The 20,619-nt window shown below is 50.1% G+C and overlaps 1 protein-coding gene, 1 long non-coding RNA gene and 1 pseudogene across 9 annotated transcripts; all 3 read right to left on the minus strand.

Moving 5' to 3' along the window:
* Positions 1-429: 429 nt before the first annotated feature.
* LOC147993169 (uncharacterized) lies at positions 430-4,460 on the minus strand. 7 transcript variants are annotated; one of them, XR_015610126.1, is made up of 6 exons: positions 3,716-4,460; positions 3,215-3,328; positions 3,061-3,120; positions 2,888-2,941; positions 1,067-1,845; positions 431-933 (listed from the first exon to the last, which is right to left on the minus strand). It is a non-coding gene; the product is annotated as an uncharacterized LOC147993169 (long non-coding RNA). The 7 variants fall into 7 exon arrangements; XR_015610124.1 differs by having other exon boundaries at positions 430-933; positions 2,888-3,328; positions 3,716-3,770; positions 3,907-4,460; XR_015610121.1 differs by having other exon boundaries at positions 3,215-4,459.
* A 10,980-nt stretch (positions 4,461-15,440) lies between these two features.
* Positions 15,441-17,184, minus strand: LOC147993170 (amino acid permease 3-like; annotated as a pseudogene). The gene is made up of 4 exons (XR_015615458.1): positions 17,021-17,184; positions 16,710-16,943; positions 16,502-16,595; positions 15,441-16,423 (listed from the first exon to the last, which is right to left on the minus strand). The product of XR_015615458.1 is annotated as an amino acid permease 3-like (transcript).
* A 1,159-nt stretch (positions 17,185-18,343) lies between these two features.
* LOC147993171 (uncharacterized) lies at positions 18,344-19,899 on the minus strand. The gene has a single exon (XM_087533695.1). It carries the CDS (start codon positions 19,772-19,774, stop codon positions 18,623-18,625), a length of 1,152 nt encoding a protein of 383 aa, XP_087389821.1. The 5' UTR covers positions 19,775-19,899; the 3' UTR covers positions 18,344-18,622.
* Positions 19,900-20,619: the final 720 nt, after the last annotated feature.

Below are 20,619 nucleotides of genomic sequence, written 5' to 3' on the forward strand. Positions count from 1 at the left end.
CCCTTGAAGAAGAAAATGAAATAGGGTCTGTCTAGATGTGAGATAATACCTCACATCTAACGTGACATCATCTTATTTGAATTTTTTAGCACTTGTTTGTTGCTTTTTATTTGTTTGTCGTTTTTCAATTTTTGTTGTTGTCCAGCTCAGCCTGATTTTTGTTTTTTGAGAATCACCCAGCATGACTAAAAGAGGGCCACCCGGAGCATGCTCGCATTGGCCGGGTTTACCGCACCTCCGTGCTCGCTAAATGTATGACTACTAGTGGTTGGGGCGCGCCTCCTGAGGCGTTAGTTTGCGCACTAATCTAGTTGTTTTAGTTGTTAACGTTTGTGTGCAGTCCGCAGAGCGCCAGTTGCTAAAAAATACTACCTTTAATAGAACTAAATGCAGTTCAGTCATAAAGCATAGCAAGCTAGCATGACGTATACATGGAAGTGCTGGTCAACTTGTGTGACGATTATTGAAAAAATAATACATTGAATATAATTGCAGTAGCAGAGTGTTTGCTCATAAAGCAGACCAAGCTAATAGGTCTTACAAAATGGATGACTGATCAGAGACACAACCAGCCTTTCCTCTAGTCAACACATGCATATCAAATTGCATGAAAAAAACTAACAAGAGGCAAGAACTGGTTACTACAAAGTGAACTCAACCATGAACATCACAACAACGCGGATGACTAAAAACTAATCAACCAATAAATACGATCTATTTTGTCTAAAATAGGAAGAGTGGATAATGAAAAGAGCAAAAGAATCGTCTTGGATCTTCCTGAAGGCCTTGCGCAGACGGTATGGCTAGATCACCAAGGCCTTTCTATTCCCAACAACATCCATATGGATTATCTACTTACATTGCAGTGTTGATGTACATGTCCTCGAGGTCACCCTTGAGCTCCTGATTGCCTTTCTCCAAGTGAAATAAAGCCTACAGAGATATTAAGCAGCACAAGCATTTCAAACCTTGACAGACCTAAACGAAACAGTAGTTCTAGATACAGAAATGAAACACATGAATGGCACAAAGCCAGCGGCGAGAGGGATGCGAGATAGACACTCACCTGCAGGACGGTATCCTCAAAATCGGAGGGCTCGACGCCCTGTCCTTCTGGATCTTCTTCTTGCTGGTGGACATCTTGATCAGTGTCATTACATGAGGTGAAATCAAACCCTTCTCTGCATCTTTAATCATCTTGCAATAGAGTGCACACAATCTGGTAAACAAATGCATAAAACCGACATTTTTTATGTCAAAATCTTTTGCAAACGGAAGGGTGATCCAATAGTACATCGAGGACTTAATGCCCAGACATCTCCAATTTCCTCCAAATAAGACCAAAGAAGGTCACACATGGCACCATCATGACGCACTTTCTGCTTGCGATCTATTATTCTGCTGGGGGCACATGATAATAAAATAGTAGAAATTGAATGCATAAACTACAAAATATAACACTGGAGAACAATTTATCTGATCTCGTAATAGCAGGGGAAAGGCCACCATGGACACTGAAGATTTTGTTCTCAATAAGTGCAGACAAATCTCCTAAGAAGAAGTTAGGGCAGTGCCAGGTAGGGACGCACCCCTTTCACTTTCTTGTTTGTGTCATGGGAAATGTGCAAGCAGTCAGAATACTTTTACTTGTGGCAGGCGACGCTGCCTTAAGTTGTTTCCCGGAAAAAAAAGCAGCAGTCAGTAACACTACACGCTATTGTGAGAATAAGAAGCGCCTCATGTTGCTAGAGTTACAATACCTACCCCTAGGTATTCTTTGTTCATTTCCTCCCAAATTATCTTTTCGTACTGTGTCTCTTCCTCATTGTGAAGATACCCATCAACCTACAAAATTAATGGAGAATTAGAGATAACAAATAACAAATAACCTATCACATAAAGCATCTGCCCAGAAGTGATTATGCATCCAAATACTTCCACCGCCGATGAGCGAATGTTCAACAGTAATCCAAATGAACGGTAGAAAACGATCAAACCAATGATAACAATGATTTAGGTAAATAATCACCAGGAGACACAAAACATTCAGCTAGGTTCAGACTATGCTATCATCAGTGTGACTATAGGGAACCTTAGTAAAAGTTAGGACAGTTTGACTAATATATGAAGGCTTTTTTTAAGAAATTCAGATTTGTTTTATAATAATACAAAATTATATAGCGATTCAGAAGAGTGATTTACACTACTGCCGGAGCTTTGTCCTCTTATTAATTATGTTTCTCAAGGCGAAAGTAATTAATGGTATAGCAAGCAGTACAACTTAATGGACATCTGCACATGTGGCGGGCATACTTCTGATGTTGCTTTCTCACCCAAAGTGAATTGGATACAATGCTAGGTCTTCAGACTACATTTAAGGCAACTAATTGTTGTCCCTGAACATAGATGGCGACATAAGTACCGAGTTAACTAAGTTTTTACCCAGGACATTATTTTTTCTCCCAGTGACCTTTCTTATCTCTACCACAACTACACCATTGTACATCAATCCGTAGCTAGTTACATCGAGAAAAATAATTGCCATGGACATCAAAGTGTGAAATATCTCATATCACCAGTAACTAATTTCCATATCATATTTAGCTTTGTGCAATTAGGATTTTACTACAACTATTCTAACTTCCAAAACAAAATATGGAAGAATATGTTCCCTTTCTAATAAACATCTGTGAAGACGGTAACTGATACAGAGACGGAGTGAACAGAAGTGGATATCGGTTTCTCAGGTGGGGATATGCCCCCCTAGTGCTTTCCAGAAAACTATCAATTCCCTATTTAAGTTGAATAATATCTAGCGTATCACATGTAAGCAGAGAGCAGGACCAAACCATAATAATGTAACCAATAGTAAGGTCCTCTTTTTTACCTTGTTCGCCAAGGGAAATGACACATGGCTCTTGCTTATAGTAGTAAAACGAGGCTGACAAAAGAACAAATAAATCCATCAGTCATAACATATGTGCTAATATACAACACTATACCTTGCCACCAATTGCCATGAGAACTCAAACACGTTCAAAGATGGACATATGAAGGTACCTCCACATCATCAATATCAGAAAAAACTTTCTAGATCAGCATCAGCTTTACTGTTTTCACCTAAGGATGACAAATAGCATTCAGAAGTTCATCAGGATCAATCAACTTGACAACATGAACCCAAAAGCGTCCAGGTAGACTGAACTGAAATTACCATTGCATGCTACAGGTAGCTAATACACATTCCCTGTCAGGATCCTTAAAGCTACATGAAAATGCAAGTATAATTGGGTATATCAGTGTATTGTCTCTGCTTCTTTTGAGCAATCTGTAATGTGCAAATAAATGGAGTCAGAGTCCATAGGCTGGAGTTTTGCACGCCTGAAAAATGGATATGGAAATATGAGAGTGCTAACTTCTTCATACTATTACAGCCAAATACTTTGTACGCAGGCGTTCGAACAAACATATTGTGTGCACCAGCAAAACAAAATACTCTCACAAAATCTTGCAAACATGGCAAGAGGTCGAGTGAAATGAAGCAAACAGGAGTTCAGCGCCGGACCCAAACTGTTAGCATCACTTAGATAATATAGTTACGTACTTTTTTTGTTATGGTGAATACAAACAGAAGCACAAAGAGTTAGATATTGGCTGTGATAAAGATACGATTTTCAGACAACATCATACACTAAATAAATAGATTGATAGTTACCTATTTTTAACATTTGATTTCTCTATATCTTGAAAGTGCCATGAGCTCTTTTCTCCTGTCAGAATACACAAGAAGCAAATAACAAGGCATGGTGTATTATCATCAGGTCAACAACAATAACCAAAGGACTAAAGCATTGTGCTGATCTGAGCAATAAATAGGAAAGAGGATGCATAATATCGTGATCTCACCTGGGGAAAAAATCCTCCTCTGCACTGGACATCCTCGACACGGACAGAAAGATTCAAAATCTTGAGCAGGAGATCCAAAGAAAATGACTCACATCTCCATCCCCACCTTGTTCCCATCTTGTGAGGGCTTCAGATCGATGCAGACGATGTCGTGGGGTGGGGGTAGCGCGACCATGTGTTGGGGCCTGCAGCGGCGGAGTAGGGGCCGATGACCGCATGGATGTCGTCCGGGTTGTGCTCGTCCTCCTGCTGCATCCTCAGGACGAGAGCTCGCGGCGCCGCCCGCCTTCTAGCTCTTGCCATCGCGGCCGTGGGAACGAGCAGCGCCGCACCTTCCTACCACCGCCACTGCGCGCGAGCTCAGATCCGTAGGCGCAGTGGCGAGCAGAGGCGACGGGCCCGAGCCAGTCAGAGAGGTGCAGCTCGGGGAGAGTCGCCGCGTTGCTTCACCATGGCGCAGAGATGAGGGGATGGGCAGGTCGGGGAGGAGAAATTGGATCTTTTGCCCCACTTTACTTCTCCATAAGATCATTTGCCCCCCCCCCCTCCCCCTGAGAGGCTGCCGGGTGGGGCCCGGAGCCACTGTCATTGAGACAATCACAGGGCAAATCATTCAACCCCATGTAAAGTGGGGCAAATCATCCAATCCCCCGGTCGGGGAGGGGAGGCGGCGGAGAAGGGGAGGGAGCGGCTGCAGCGAGGAAGGGGTGAGGTTTTCCTTCGTGAGGAAGGCAAATCCTCCCGGTTATCTTGCCACGACACACAAAGATTATTTTCTCCAATCAAAACGAGGCGCTCCTGCCCAACCGGTTTGCTAGCTTGAGTTTTCTTTTGTCCTACATGTGCCGACGTGGCTAGCGCGAGAGCTCGCCCTTTGCGCGATGATAAATGTGTGCGATGGGATCCCTACCTTTTGTAGCCTAGGGCACTCCAGCCGGCCCCCCAGGATGCCCCCATGAGCACTTTTTGGACGCCGGCGTCTAATTTTTCTCCTAGTCGGGACCCCAAGACCTGAAAAAGCGCCGGATTTGGTCGAAATTACGCCCGGCGGTACCAACCCAAACCCAAAAAGCCGGGGCGCAGCTAGGGGCGCCGGCGCTCCTTTTTGCATGCAAAGCCCCCACATGTCGGCCTCTCTCCTCACTCTCTCTCACCCCACTTTTCCTCTCAGCCTCTCTCCTCTCTCTCATCTTTTCCTCGCGAACGGCGCCGGAGTCCGCGCGGCCCGTCTGCGCCACCGCCTTGCTGGCGGAGCTGAGCCAGCGGCGCCGGCCACGGGCAGCCCGGCACCGGAGCACCGCCCCGAGCGTCCCCGGCACCGGGCGCGCCGGCCACAGGCGGCCCCGACACCGGGCGCACCGGCCCCGAGCGTCCCCGGCACCGGGCGCGCCGGCCACGGGCGGCCCCGAGCGCGGAGGCCACGGGCGGCCCCGGCACCGGGCGCACCGGCCCCGAGCGTGCCGACCACGGCCGTTTCCCTCGTCTCGCTCGTCTCCCTCGTCTCCGCCGTCTCCCTCGTCTTCCCCGCCGCCGCGTCCTTGGTCTCCTTGGTCCTTCCCGCGGCCGTGTCCGCCATCTCACTCACGCTCCTTGCACGCTGCCGAAGACGCCGTCCTGGGCTGCTGGGCTCATGCATATCGCGCCTGGCCGCGGCGAGCTCGTCGGGCTCGCCTGACCGCGGAGTAGCAAAGCAGCCAAGCAGCCAAGCAGCAGCATCTCACGTAGCAGCAGAAGCAGGGACACGGGCACGCGTGCAGCAGTTGGCTCGCGGGGGCATGGCCAGGGGCGCACGACCGCGCGGGAGCGGAGCTCCGGCCATGGCGCCCGAAGCGCTGCAGGGGTCGAGGCAGCCGAGGAGGGTCGGGGGCGAGCAGATCGACGGGACTTGCAGAGGCGCCCGAGGTTGAAGAAGGGTCGTCCGATCCTGTTGATGGCGAGGCGGGAAGCGAAGGGTAGAAGGCGGAGCGCGGAGGGAAAGGAGAGCGCGGCGGCGAGGAAGAGCAGCAGCGGGGCCAGCACGCTTCGTCGCCTCGTGTGCTGCCTGGGGGGCGAACGACTGGAAGAAATTTCAGCCCCAGAGTAAAATTCTCGCCGGCAGTCCCCCAAGAGGCGAAAAAAATGCCTCCTGGGAGAGCCAACGGCTGGAGATGCCCCATATGCAGTAGTACTCCCTCAAAAAGAAAAGTGTATGCAGTAGTACTCCCTCAAAAAAAATGTATGCTTAGTACTGTGTTCAAGGAAAAAAAGTATGCAGTAGTACATTTTGTATTTGTTCCCTTTTCTTTTTTTTTTCTTTTTCTTTTTCAGGTTTAGTTCTTCTGGTTTTCTTCCAGTCTTTTTTTTGTAGTTTTTTGTTTTATAAACATTATTCTAATATATGTTGAACATTTTTAAATAGTTAAGCTTTCACCAAATGAGATACAGCGACCACTTTTGAGTTGTGAGGGTGACCACCAAACTGCGAGACCACTTTTGAGTTGTGAGGGTGACCACCAAACTGCGAATCCCTCCCCTTCTAAATCGGATTGCCGGGAGCCGTCGTCGGCTATGTCCTCCGACATAATTAGTTCGTATTATGGAGTATCTTAGTTCATGATTATGGAGTACACCATCTAGTACTCACTATCCATTGAATGAATACAAACGGGGGTGCCGTCCTCATCATCCTTTATTCCCGATTCTCCCACGCTCTTTACTTCGACTCGTCGAAGAACATGAACAAAAAGGATTACACCCACATCAAGTATGTTCTCGACAGTGCTATCTTTATCTACGGCGTACGGGGTGGAGAGATCAAGACCAGGAAGACAAGGAACCGCAGGCCCACCTTCGGCCATAAGACCGACTTCTGCTGCATCCAGCAACCGAGTGGCACTCTTAGGGCGTGTTCGGACGTCCTCCCACTCCACGCTTCATAAATATCTGGAGCAGATCCCAGCCGAACGGAATAGGGTCGAGAAGCTGGTTTCGCGAAGCTGAGATCGATCCTAGTGCAAAAACATGGAGCGAGGAAGGCCTAGCTCCACCGATTGAAAAAGCTAGAGTTCGCTCTATTTACAACATCCTGCCACCGCTAAAGATACCGGTTCGCTGAGTACGCTCGAAAAATAGAACATATCGCTCCTGTAGCGATCCCCCTCGCCTCGTTATGCACTTGTCGGCCCTAATTGGGCTGCCTCCAGCCGGCCCAGTCTGCTATGTACAAGGCCTCAACCCTCCTAATCGGGCTGCAGCGTTTGAGAAGCTGCCGATGCAGCAGAACGCATCTCTGATCACTACCTGGAGTTAGAAGTTACGAAGAGAAGTTGGATATGGGAAGTTTTGTGAAGCTAGAGGACATCCGAATAGGCCCTTAGTGATGGATTCTATGTCCTCCACCAGAACCTTCGCATGTCACCTACATCCGATGATGCCCATATTCTCCAATGGGCAAAGAACCTAGGAGATATCTCGGATCATCGACTTCGAGCTGCGTTCTATCACATCCAGCTTGAACTTGCCCAAATCATCATGAAGGAGGTCGTCGAAAAAACAGGGATGTTCTACGAAAAAGGGCAAATGTCGTGGGAAGACGTCCGAACACGCGTATCGGCTCAGCGTCTCGACCTGAAGCCTTTCACTAAGCTTGGGAACTATCTCCCTGATTTGGATGGATGGCACGACATGTTGGAGTGATATACGATATATGACAATGTGTCCGTTTAGTCCATACTTTCTCTATGACAAAACTTTGAGTTATGCACGACGAAACTTCATTTGTGATGTAATTAAACCGTCCTCCTCAACTAGCGAAGATCACTCTAGTTAAGGCATTTTGGGTACGATGAACTTTGTTATTTATGCTTATGATATGTTGCTTCTATTTTTGCCAAGTATGTCTTTTTCTGTTGCTCAACTATATATGTTGCATATCATCGACTCATATGGCGATGCAGGTGCATAGATCATCAATGGCGAAGAAGTGCTACGGCAGGAGTATACGATGAGTGGCCGGAGTGTCAGGCCCAGGTGTATCGGTTTTCGCTCCCCTCCGCGGTCGGGTCCGCTGCCACGGCCGGGGTTCCGGCCCATCCCCCGACCCGCACGGTCGGCACCGGTCCCGTCGGGCCACTCCCCGCGGTAGACGCGTCCACCCTCCGTCACCATGGGGGGAGAGGCCGCTGCTGCAGCGAACGACCGTGGATCCTCGCAAACCTTGCCTCTCCACCACCCAAACGAATCCGGAGCTCTAGATCTAGGTTTCCTCGCTGCCGCTCAGAAGTGGGAGAAGGAAGACTGTAGGTCAAGCACGGGGGGGGGGGGGAGGGGAATTTATACCTATGTTGCGGAACTGGGCGGGGAATGGAGGCTCGGATCTCTACCCACGTGGCGCGCATCCGCCATTGGTTGGCGGTTGGTGGACCTCGGGCGCGTCTCGTATCGGGTCGCACCAGCTGCATGGTGCACCGCACCGTCCCCGTGTACCGCATCAACGCGCGGCGCAACACCTGGCCCCGCCGGGCTCGTCGCCGGCAGCCGATCTCGTATCCTGGCGAAATGGCACGGGAGCGAAGCCACATCATCGATGTCGATGGATTCCGCCGCCCGTAGAAAACGCGCGTCCATCGTGAATCCTTGCGAATCCATGAGGACCAGGCGGAGAGCCTCTCGATGTAGGAGGAGTACGCCGTCGTGGAAGATCAGCGTGCGTGCCATGAGATCGGCGGCGAAGGAGACCCGCCATCGCACGTCTGCGTCACCGCTCGTGACACCGCTTGACTTGCCCGTGTATGTTTTTTTTTGCGAGGGAAATTAGGAGCTCTTTATTCAACATTAACAGCACCCGCATAGTCGGCTGCGAGGCTAGTTACAAGGAGACTTGGCGAAGAATCAAGCCAACAATCCGTGACATCTAGAGTGCTAGCTTGCTTCGCACAAAGATGGGCAGAGACATTGGCCGATCTACCAACGTGCTGAATTACAAAAGACTTAAAATAAGGAACATGCTCCCCAATTTCGGACAAGATAGGCGCCACCACTGCACGGTCGCTGTGACGCGAGTTCCAGAGATTCACAATCTCCAAATTACCGGTCTCGAAAACCACTTGTTCATAGCCTCTGAGATGAGCAAAGACAACGCCATCACGGAGGGCAAGAGCTTCGGCTAGGGACCCAAACGACCTGAGCATATGGGACCTAATTTGGAAATCCAAGGTGCCGGGGAAAGTACGAATCTTTGAATGGAGGGTGGCCACCAATACCCTAGCAACAAAAGAGAACAAATGGAAAAGAACACTTGAACTGGATGCTACCCGCAACATTTGTGGAAATGGGATAGAAAATGAACATCATGCAGTGCTTATGTGTACAAGAAGCAGAGCGTTGAGAGTTGCCATGACAGAGGTCTGGAACCTACCTGCTGAAAATAAATTCTGGTTCACAGGCGAGAACTGGCTACAAGTAGTTCTGGACACAGAGAACGAGGAAACGCGCGCCGAAATCCTGCTGTTACTCTGGTGAAGTTGGCACCACAGGGAGGATTGCTTGAGAAATAATGGCAGGGAGACGATCAAAGGGTATGAGCGTTTTCTGAAACAATACGAGGAAGATTTAAGAAAGGCAGAGGTTTCAGCTGACCAGTATGGGGGAAGACTGTAGAAAACGTTCAGGGGAACTCCACCCGGGCTATTGCACAACCAGTCTGTATGACCAAAAGGCTCGATGAAAAATGGATCCCGCCAATTCAAGGTGTAGTTAAAATAAACACCGATGCATCTTTCCTAGCTGAGACCGGAGAAAGTGCTGCTGGAGTTGTTGGACGAGAATACCGTGGTGTTGTCTTGAAGTCAGTCTGCAAGAGGCTACCAATGTGCCGGAGCGCTGACGAAGCCGAAGCCCATGCCATCCTGGTAGGTCTGCAGGCTATGCAAGGAAATTACAATGGCCAAGTGATTGTTGAGACGGACAACCAAATCATCGTGAACGAACTGCTAGCAATGAAGCCTACACGCTCGCCTCATTATGGCCTAATCACAGACATTAAGAAGTGCATGGCCGCTTTCTCAGATTGCAGTGTGCAGAATGTAAAGAGGAGCAGAAACACGTTGGCTCATGGACTGGCTGCGCTGGCCAGGAGCATTGGAGAGCAGGTTTGGATCGCGAACGTCCCGAGTAGTCTTCGATCTCTAATGAACTCTAAATGTACTGCTCCGTTTTGAGTAGGCTTTCTACTCTATTCTCAAAAAAAAATGATAAGACGAGACGAAGAATAAGCCCAGAAAAAAAGAAAAGAAAATAAGGCGGGGCAGATATAAGCTGCAGGCCCACCCGAAGCATGTGCTAGTCTATTCCTGCGTGACAGAGCGAGCGAGCGAGGCGGTCGTCCGGAGGTAAACGTTTCCCTAATTTTATTTATATATGTAAAAGGGAAAAAATACTAGTAATACTAGGTCAGAGGACGAGCTCTGGCCAATGACAAGGGACCACACGGATCGTGTGTTTGTCGTGAACCTGAAGGAGCAAAGGGGTCGCGACTAGATTATTTTATTTTTATTCAGTAAACAGGGAAAAAAATACTAGTACTAGTAGGAGTACTACTAGATGAGAGGAGGAGCTGTCGTCCAATGACAAAAGAGCACACGGATCGTGTGTTTCCTCTAATGAGCTGGTAGCCTTTCGATGCGGGGAGCAAAAAATATCCAACGATGATGGGACGGAGAGGCACGCACACGAATACTAGATCCGGAGGAGGCGTCACACCTTTTTATGTCCCGGTCGGGGAGGAGGCTACGCGTGGGTCCGCGGCTCTGCGTCTGGCTGACCACCGCCTCCCACGGTAGAGCAGGTAAATCGGGAAAGCGTCCAAGGTAGTTGGCCGCCGCACCCGCACGTGACGTTGCCACTGCAGGTGGGACAGGACAGGACAGGACAGGAAGCTCACTCCCTACTGAGATGAGGCCAACTCCACCACGCGACCCAAACAGACGTCCGTTTGCCCGAATTTTGTCCGTTCGAATAAGGCAATGGTGTCGTGTCTGGGAAGTTTCTGGGATGCCGTGGCCGTACGCCCAGCGCCCGGCTGCATCCCGTCCGCGTACATTTTTCTTTGCAAGTCCTTAACTTTTTTTCATCATTCATTTTTGATACATAGGAATACATCATTAAATTTGGACTAGGAAAGCAAGATCAAAGAAAACAAGAACCACTAGAATACATTTTAGAAGATATCCAACTTCCATAACTACCCGCATGAGTTGGGTTAGAGCCTTTTCGATGCACTCATTGTTGATCTGCGGAGGAGGCTCAATCTTGCATGCTTCTTTCTTCTTTGCGTCTAAAGAAGTCGATGAAGGAGAACGTAGCAGAAATTCAAAATTTTCCTACGTGTCACCAAGATCTATCTATGGAGAGACCAGTAACAAGGGGAAGGAGAGTGCATCTACATACCCTTGTAGATCGCTAAGCGGAAGCGTTCAAGTGAACGGGGTTGATGGAGTCGTACTCGTCGTGATCCAAATCACCGGAGATCCTAGTGCCGAACGGACGGCACCTCCGCTTTCAACACACGTACAGCCCGGTGACGTCTCCCATGCCTTGATCCAGCAAGGAGAGAGGAAGAGGTTGAGGAAGACTCCATCCAGCAGCAGCACAACGGCGTGGTGGTGATGGAGGAGCGTGGCAATCCTGCAGGGCTTCGCCAAGCACCAGGGGAGAGGAGAAGGACTTGGGAGAAGGGAAGGGCTGCACCAAAGGCAAAAGGTAAGAAGTCCTCCATCTCCCCCACTATATATAGGGGGGCCAAGGAGGGGGGCGCCGGCCCTAGGAGATCCAATCTCCTAGGGGGGCGGCGGCCAAGGGAGGAATCCCTCCTCCCCAAGGCACCTAGGAGGTGCCTTCCCCTTTTGGGACTCTTCCTTAGGGTTTCCCCCACACTAGGCGCATGGGCCCTAGGGGAAAGTGGCGCCCCAGCCCACTTTGGGCTGGATCCCTTCCCACTTCAGCCCATGGGACCCTCCGGGATAGGTGGCCCCATCCAGTGGACCCTCGGGACCCTTCCGGTGGTCCCGGTACAATACCGATGACCCCGAAACTTGTCCCGATGGTCGAAATAGGACTTCCTATATATAAATCTTTACCTCCGGACCATTCCGGAACTCCTCGTGACGTCTGGGATCTCATCCGGGACTCCGAACAACATTCGGTAACCACATACAAACTTCCTTTATAACCCTAGCGTCATCGAACCTTAAGTGTGTAGACCCTATGGGTTCGGGAACCATGCAGACATGACCGAGACGTTCTCCGGTCAATAACCAACAGCGGGATCTGGATACCCATGTTGGCTCCCACATGTTCCACGATGATCTCATCGGATGAACCACGATGTCAAGGACTTAATCAATCCCGTATACAATTCCCTTTGTCTATCGGTACGATACTTGCCCGAGATTCGATCGTCAGTATCCCGATACCTTGTTCAATCTCGTTACCGGCAAGTCTCTTTACTCGTTCCGTAACACATCATCCCGTGATCAACTCCTTGATCACATTATGCACATTATGATGATGTCCTACCGAGTGGGCCCAGAGACACCTCTCCGTCACACGGAGTGACAAATCCCAGTCTCGATTCGTGCCAACCCAACAGACACTTTCGGAGATACCCATAGTGTACCTTTATAGCCACCCAGTTACGTTGTGACGTTTGGCACACCCAAAGCATTCCTACGGTATCCGGGAGTTGCACAATCTCATGGTCTAAGGAAATGATACTTGACATTAGAAAAGCTTTAGCATACGAACTACATGATATAGTGCTATGCTTAGGATTGGGTCTTGTCCATCACATCATTCTCCTAATGATGTGATCCCGTTATCAACGACATCCAATGTCCATGGTCAGGAAACCGTAACCATCTATTGATCAACGAGCTAGTCAACTAGAGGCTTACTAGGGACATGGTGTTGTCTATGTATCCACACATGTATCTGAGTTTCCTATCAATACAATTATAGCATGGATAATAAACGATTATCATGAACAAGGAAATATAATAATAACCAATTTATTATTGCCTCTAGGGCATATTTCCAACAGTCGATGTTCGTTTCTCACACCTAGTCTCGTGTCTATCCTCTAATCTAGCAATAAGTACACTTGTCTGATCTATAGCTTTTATGCTAGCTAAAAGTGCACGAACATCTACTAAATTGCGCTCTATCAATATATCGATGTACTCTTCTTCCCAATACCAAAACTTGCATCCATGCTACACAATAAAATTTGAAGTTAGCACAACTAGTCAAATCTAGAGCGCATACCCCTTCGTTTAAGCACTTGATGAACACCCATCCGGGATGTTTCGGTGTTGTAGACACGCGGCGCACCTTCTTTGGGCAGTGGTCGCATTTAATGAGTGGCAACGGTGCGCCGACGAGCTTTTGGACAAGCACCGAGCTCGGCCGACCGCCATTCGTGTATCTGTCGGCGGACCACTGACGGTGCAGATCCGAGTGGCTAGAGGAGGAGCCACTGCCTGCATGTGGCCTTGCGGCCCTGCCAGGGCCTTCCGGCGAGGTGCCCGGCCAATCCATAGCGCGGCGCGGCCTCGCACAGCCGGGCGAACTCAAAACAGACTAGATCCGCCCTAAATCCGGCCGGCGGGTGCGCAAACCAGGTGGCCGTGGTTGGATAGCTCGGCAGCAACGAGGGGAAGGGGTTGGGCGAGCGAGCGTCCGAGCTGCACGGCTGCAATGGCAGCAGCGGCCGCGGCGACGCCGAGGGGAAGTGTGGGAAAGTGGAGAAGAATGAAGGAGGTGCGGCCGGAGGAAGGGAGGGGGCGGATAGAAAAAGGTGCCCCTGTGCCATCGACGGGCGGGCCAGAGGAGAACACACGCAGACGGCCCGTGTGTCCGTGTGGTGTTCATTTCACCTGGAAACGGTCCAAATTTGGATCGAGATGGATAAAAAACAGATATAAAAATTCATTTGCTCTCGCGCGCTGGGCGGGTCGGTTCGTCCGCTTTACCTCAAACGGACGCGCCGACAGAATGGGGTCGCGGGGTGGCCTGAGCTGCGTCTGAACGAACGGCCCGGCCCGAGGATTCAGCTCAGTTGGGTTGGAGCTGTCGCCGCAGCTAAAAACGGAGCCTACCATACCCGACTACTTAACCTGTCCAAGGGTGTCACGTCTCTGCTTCTTTCTCCTCCTCTCCAGATCTCCTCTTCCTCGGATCAGAAGCAAAAACTAGGGTTGACCCAATACCAAGAATATCTCATGGCCACGGTTCCCATGGCCATGGCCTTGGCCTTCGAGGTCGGCGCGTCCTTGGTCAGGCTCTGGTCATGGCCGTGGTGGCCGCGGTTAGCTTGTGCCATGCCCTTGTCCAAGAGAAACCAACCAACCGACCGCTCTCTCTCATGAATTCCCTCCCCACAGCGAGCCATGGCGGCCGTGTGTTATGCTCTGCCAAGGTGGTACTATCTTCGTGGCGTAAGATTGTTCAATTTATGAATTTTCTGGCTAATTTCTTTTCAAGTTTCTACAGAATTCTTCCATCGGTTTTTCAGCAAGGCTCGGGCATCAAACCACTGTCGATTTACTCTGTTATAGTAACCCTTTACAGAGGGAGCATATAGGAATTGTTCCATCTTTTTTCAGACGAAAAAAAAACACTACAAGTTCTAGCATCGCTTGGTTCAATTTTATTGTTTGTAGAAAATTTTCTGCCCAATACCTAATGACTGCTCCTCTTTGTTTCAGATGGCAACCCTGCAAGTTTTTTTGTTTTGCAACAAGGGAACAATCCTCCAATCCCCGGCTTCACACAGAACAACCCCCTGGCCAGAAATCCTCAATCCATCCCCCCTTTGCACCAAACCCTTGCAACCTAATCCTATTGGAAAAAAAAATCCCCCTTCGCACGAGATCTCTCGGGCCTGTACATTTCAGCCCAGCAAACGAATCACTCTGAGCCCCAGCAAGCCTTGATCCATGCATGTGGCTGCCTCTCCAACCTGTTGGGCCGTGCCTCGTCGAAAAATCAGCGTCGGATCACTTTTTAAGAGGCCCATTTCCGCGGCGCATCCCCTCGGTACAGCTGGAGCAACTCCGGCGTGGTGCGCGGCTCACGGTGGTGGTGCTGAGACAGCTCGTGGCGGCGGTGTGTGGTCATGAGTCACGAATGACGCAAGGCGGGGCTGGTGCGACGGCCAACGCCGGTGAGCTGCTGGCAGGTGGATCGAGACAACAGCGATGGAAGGGAAAGTACTGTCCAGCGAAAGCATGGGAACGGGAATGAGTGGACCAGCGTGAGAAGATAAGGAAACGCAGGAGAAAAGCGGTGCAAGGCCCCACTTCGCGTGTGACCGGTCGACCGGGTGGCACCGTTCCCCTAATTTATTGCGACTACAAAGATACACATTTGAGTCATGGAGTGGCACACAAACTTTATAGTAGTATAGTAGTATAGTAGTATAGTAGTATTAAAAGTGGCACACAAACTTTATATAAGCAAATTCCACACCCACAAAAAAAAACATATAAGCAAATTCCTATGCGTGCCATGTAACCGATCACTTGTCAAGAACGGACAATAACGACGATGTAGCTGGCTGCGGCGGTAATGGTGATGATCAGCCAGGCAAGACTGAGCAGCTGAAGGCACGCCCACTGTATGCTATGCTTGGGTATCTTTTTCTGCACGATGAACATCTGTATCGGGAAGTACACTGTCAGGGGCCAAAACAGCATGGCCGTAACGAATCCGGCAACCTCAGCCGAAAAGGGCAGCAGCGTGGACACCAACGTCGTCAAAACAACGAACAACGACCGCCACGTAAGCCCGAAAAGGTTGAACTTCAGGCTGTATGATGCCAGCTTGATGTTTATCTTGTCTGTCACGAACGATGATTTGGGCCACCTGCGCTCTGCCCAGTTCTCCACCAGGACAAACAGTGTCTGACAATCTACCCGGTAAGAGCCGATGAGGTGGATCACGTGGGCAGCGTGTGCAATGTCAAGGAGCCAAAAAGGTTCGTAGAAGCCGAAGCCGGCGAGGAGGTTCCTTGGGGTGTTATCGCCGAGGGCCGCATAGCATGTAGAAGAGCGTGGTGGTGGCGGTGCTGACGACCGTGGCGCGGCGCATGACCTTGGTCTCGGACGGCGGCGGCGCCCTGATGGTGTCCTGGATCTCGATGAGGGCCAGCGAACATGAGTATGCCAAGGCGATGTCCCCGATGGCCTGGAGTGTCAGCCAGACATTGTCCAAGGGCCTGACGACCCCGATGCGGATGCCACTGAGATTGCCCTTGATGCCCTTGTTGGCGAGCACCTGGCTGATGCTGAGGCCGAGGCCGATGGTGGCGTATGTAAAGGACATGATGGCGGCTAGGATAGACAGCCAGGAGATCAGCAAGTCGGGAATCTGACACAAGAAGATCCCCGCTACGCCGAAGATGATCATGTAGGGCGTGGTGGCGGTGCTGCTCGGGTTCACGTGCCCCTCGACGTGGAAGCAGTTGGCCCTCTTGATCGCACTGCATCATACAGTTCACAAGCGACGGTAAGTTGACCAGCTAGAACATATCAAGTTAATCGTTGCAGGTAATACTCACAGCATGCTAATGGAGGCGGCGATGGTGTATCCGATGGCGACGCCGACGATGTTGGCGTACTGAAGGATTCCGCATACTTGGACATTGATGCCACCTTCTCAAGAGAGAGAAACAGAGTTAGCTCCGAGGCTTCTTCTGCATGCATGAATGCAGCTGCGAACTACATTTACACCCAACTCGGTGAACAGTAGCAAGCATGCAGACGTACTGAGGTTGGCGTTGACGGCGTCCATGTAGGTGTAGTTGCGCTTGCCGGTGGTCGCGTCGCCGGAGCGGTAGCAGTCGGAGAGCAGCGAGGAGGTGTAGTAGGTGACGAGGGAGAAGAGCAGCATGACGGCGGGGCCGGCCACCCAGCCGAGCTGCCCGATGGCCCAGGCCAGCGACAGCACCCCGGACCCGATCACCGCCGTGATGATGTGCGCGCTCGCCGTCCACATCGTCCCTGCAGAACAAAACAGCAGAAGTCTACGCGAGTTCCACAACCACAAGAACGCAGGGACGATGTCGCTTTGTACTTACCGGTGCGCTTGAGACGGCCGTCGTCGTCGTAGCGCTTGGCCGTCTGGCCCTGCTCCACGGAGGGCACCTCCATGGCCCTGATCACCGAGTTGGATGTTCACCGAGTTGGGTGTAAATGTAGAATGGAGTGATCGGAGTGATCGAGATCAGATGAGTGAACGAGAGAGTTATATAGCTTTGTGCTTGGGTTCCAGAAGGTGGGGATAATGATTTTTTAAACTCATCGGTATTCATAGCATCTTTTCTATACTATCATGTAAATGGCTAGCTATACTGACTAATGGGCCAGCCGTGTTCCTTCGTCTTGACTCAAGCTTTTTAGGGCAGCCACCATGGAGAAGTGCATCGATGGACGCAGCGGCAGCTGCACGCACGTCTATTACATTAATCTTTGTGGGTAAAATTTCCAGGTGATATTAGCTTCTGATATGGATGTACAGTCAATTTTGGTGCTGCCTACAACATCATGGTTTATTTTGTCAAGAACTCTGAAATTACTTTATACATAAAGTTGTCTCTTTCAGAGCTTTTACTTGCACAGTTGTCATGCTTAAGCTCATCAAGTCTACTAGTCTAGTGAAGAAATATTCATATAAGATGCACCCAACTGATCAAGGCATGGCTTATGCTATGTCTTATATCCTTGAAGTAGTTATCACTTATCAATAAGCGTGCCCTGTTTTGCAAGCACAAACCACTTCTCCTCCATTGTGAAAGGAGTGTATAAGCTAAAAATGCTTGGATACTTAAGTTGTGACTCTGTTTTGATTCTTTGACGAGCCTATTGATCCTTTAGTGGGTTCCAACCACTATTATATATGATAATGGCATCGACAGCTGACAGCTCTATACTTGGGAGTCATGCACTTGTCATCTAAAGACAGGAGATGAGCCCTTGAAGGCGAGCAATGTATGGATTGTGTATAAAGGACGCAAGATCAAACCCTCAGAAATTCGATTGAATATATTGTACCATGCGTGTAATGGAACTAAACCCAGTAACGCTACTTGAACCATTAGTAGCTTCTGCACTTTCCCTATCTTTTTCTTTCTGCCCAATGATCGACTACCAGATGAAGAGCAACCATCCCATATTGCCTCTAGTTATCATACATAGATGGTTTCAAATAAGAAGCTTGTTAACTAGATAGGCAACATTTTTCTATTGATTTCTTTATATTGATAAGGACGCTCGCCACTTTTAACATTTGCAGGGACAACAGAGAATAATAACTTTATGGTCTGCTGGTGAAAATACTTAAATTCATGCAAGGAAACACCTACTAAACAGAAAATAGCATTTTAATGCATCCAAGAATGGTATGTGATCTCATATTTTTCTATTCCAACATGTGGTGTCAACATTACATGAGGATGAAGAAGTTCAAAACCATGCCATGAAGGAATGCAAGTATCAGTTTCATCAGGAGCTAGCAACGACAAAGGTAGCATGCAACAGATTCAAAAAAACAGGGGACATACAATAGCAGGAAAAAAGCATATATATAGTTACAAAAAGAACAAGGAAACCTTTATTGGGTGGCAGAGCGAAATCTTTATTGTGCAGTACACGTTTGCAAAATCCAACACCCTGTTGTTGGTTCATGCAGATATGAATCTCGCGGGCACTTCCCCTCTGCAAGCTGCTGCATAGTCTTCAACAAGGTGCGGTGCAGATTTCTTGTGAGGGCATATGAACTTCTCCATAAATACCTGCTCGCTGATCACGATTGTATTATAGTAGTCCCGGTCATGATCTAGCAATCCATTTTCCTTGAGAAACTTTACAACGTAGTATCGGGGTCTGATCCTGCCCTCCAAGCTGTACATGAGCATTGCTGGACGAAAAGCAATGTATGCAGGTTCCAACCCCACCTCGGAGATGAGGAACTCGGACCTGCGCTGCAGCGATTCTTTGGCCTTCAGCAGCACCGCCGGAGCCTTAGAAACAGCAACGCCCACCTCGGCATCCGACCACCGGAACATCTTCTTCAAGTGCTCGACCTTGGCGGTGATTTTCTCCTGGGTGAGGAATGCGACAGCTTGCAGCGCTTGCCCGAACATCCCCGATCCACGGGGCACACCGAGCCCTTCGGCGCACGCCACTATCGCCCGGACGCGCTCCGGGTTATTGCCGAGCAGCCATGGCACACGGTTGCACAGCCTGACAATATCGCAAGCACCTAGCCCGCACTCCCGCAAGAAGGCGACGTTGGGCTTGATGACCCGGTCGAGGTCGCATCCGAGGAGATTGGGGCTGTGCTTGAGCACCCGGAGGAGGTCCTCGTAGGAGCCGAAGAGGAAGAGGAAGTAGGCCAGCCTCGAGGCGACGGATCTGCCGCGGAAGAACTCGCCGGCGAGCGAGACGAGGCGCGCGACTTCGGGACGCGAGAGGCCGAGGCCGGCGAGCCCGACGGCGACGGGAGCCAGGGTCCTCTCCACGCTTGCGCAGAGGAACTTGGGGTCCTTGGCGACGAGCGCTGCGACGTGGGCGGTGGAGAGGCCGAGACCGGCGAGGAAGGAGCGGACGGCGTCGGGATTGGCTGGCGACTTGAGGTGGGAGAGCTTCGTGGAGGCCTTGAGCGCCTGCGCTCGGGTGAGGCCGCAGGTGGCGACGAGGTAGTCCTCCACGGCGAAGCTGGGGCCTGGGGATGCGGCGGGCGCGGCGGCGGAGATGAGACGGTGGAGTGGGGAGGTGGAGGCAGAGGTACGAGGGAGCAGCTGGGTGAGGATGCACTTGTGGAGGCGGAGCATGGTGTGCTGGTGTAGGCGGCGGCGCGGTGGCGGTGGCGGTGGCGGTGGCGGTGGCGCCGGCGGCGAGGGGGAGCGGGCAGTGTGGATTTGCGTGGTCTGGTTGACTGGCTCGACCTTGAGCTGACCAAGAGGCCCCTCCCGTCAGTGTCACCCGCATCTGAAAATGGGCTGGACTAGAGCGACTCACATCTACAAAAACTCAGATTTTTCCCTTTTTTGCAAGCAAAATACTCATAGTAAAATGTGAAGAATTTGGGATGGACCCAACAAAACAAGGATGCCGTTGCATTTAGCAATTCAATGGCAAAGATACTTATAGGTAACATTGTTCGTTGAACAGAATACCACTAGAGTTTCGTAATATGTTATGAGTTTAATTTCTCAAGTTTGAATTTGTTCATCCGCTTCCAACCTTCTATGGGATCGAAAGAACAAATAATAGTACGAGCCATGAGTCGCCTAGCTCGACCACCCACGGCACACATCTGCATCACCACAGCGAGCATGCGTCTAAAAAGGACATTGTTGAGCTTGAGCACCTGAATGCGATGAAGAACGTCATCAAACAGAATGCGGGGGAAAAGGTTGCACATGTATGGAAGCTGAACTAGCTGGTGATGTTTGACTGCAACTAGCTTCATCTTGCTACTTGATTTGTCCATCGTGATATGTAGGATCATCATGAACTTGCAAAGCAGAGCACGGGCGAATGGCGACGGCTTTGAAGAATGGTGTGGTGATGATGAACACTGATCGGTCGAGCCCCATTAGGGCAGCCATAATGTTGGTTGCAAGGAGGACATAAGCAAAATGGAGCCCTTATGCTAGCTTTATATATTGTGGAG

The sequence above is a fragment of the Triticum urartu genome, chromosome 1A, assembly GCF_056163025.1.
Source record: "Triticum urartu cultivar PI428250 chromosome 1A, HENAU_Tu73, whole genome shotgun sequence".
In the NCBI taxonomy this organism is placed as follows: Eukaryota; Viridiplantae; Streptophyta; class Magnoliopsida; order Poales; family Poaceae; genus Triticum; species Triticum urartu.

Excerpts from the sequence above, each read along its gene's own strand:
- LOC147993171 (XM_087533695.1), bottom strand. The coding sequence starts at position 19,774 with ATGCTCCGCCTCCACAAGTGCATCCTCACCCAGCTGCTCCCTCGTACC.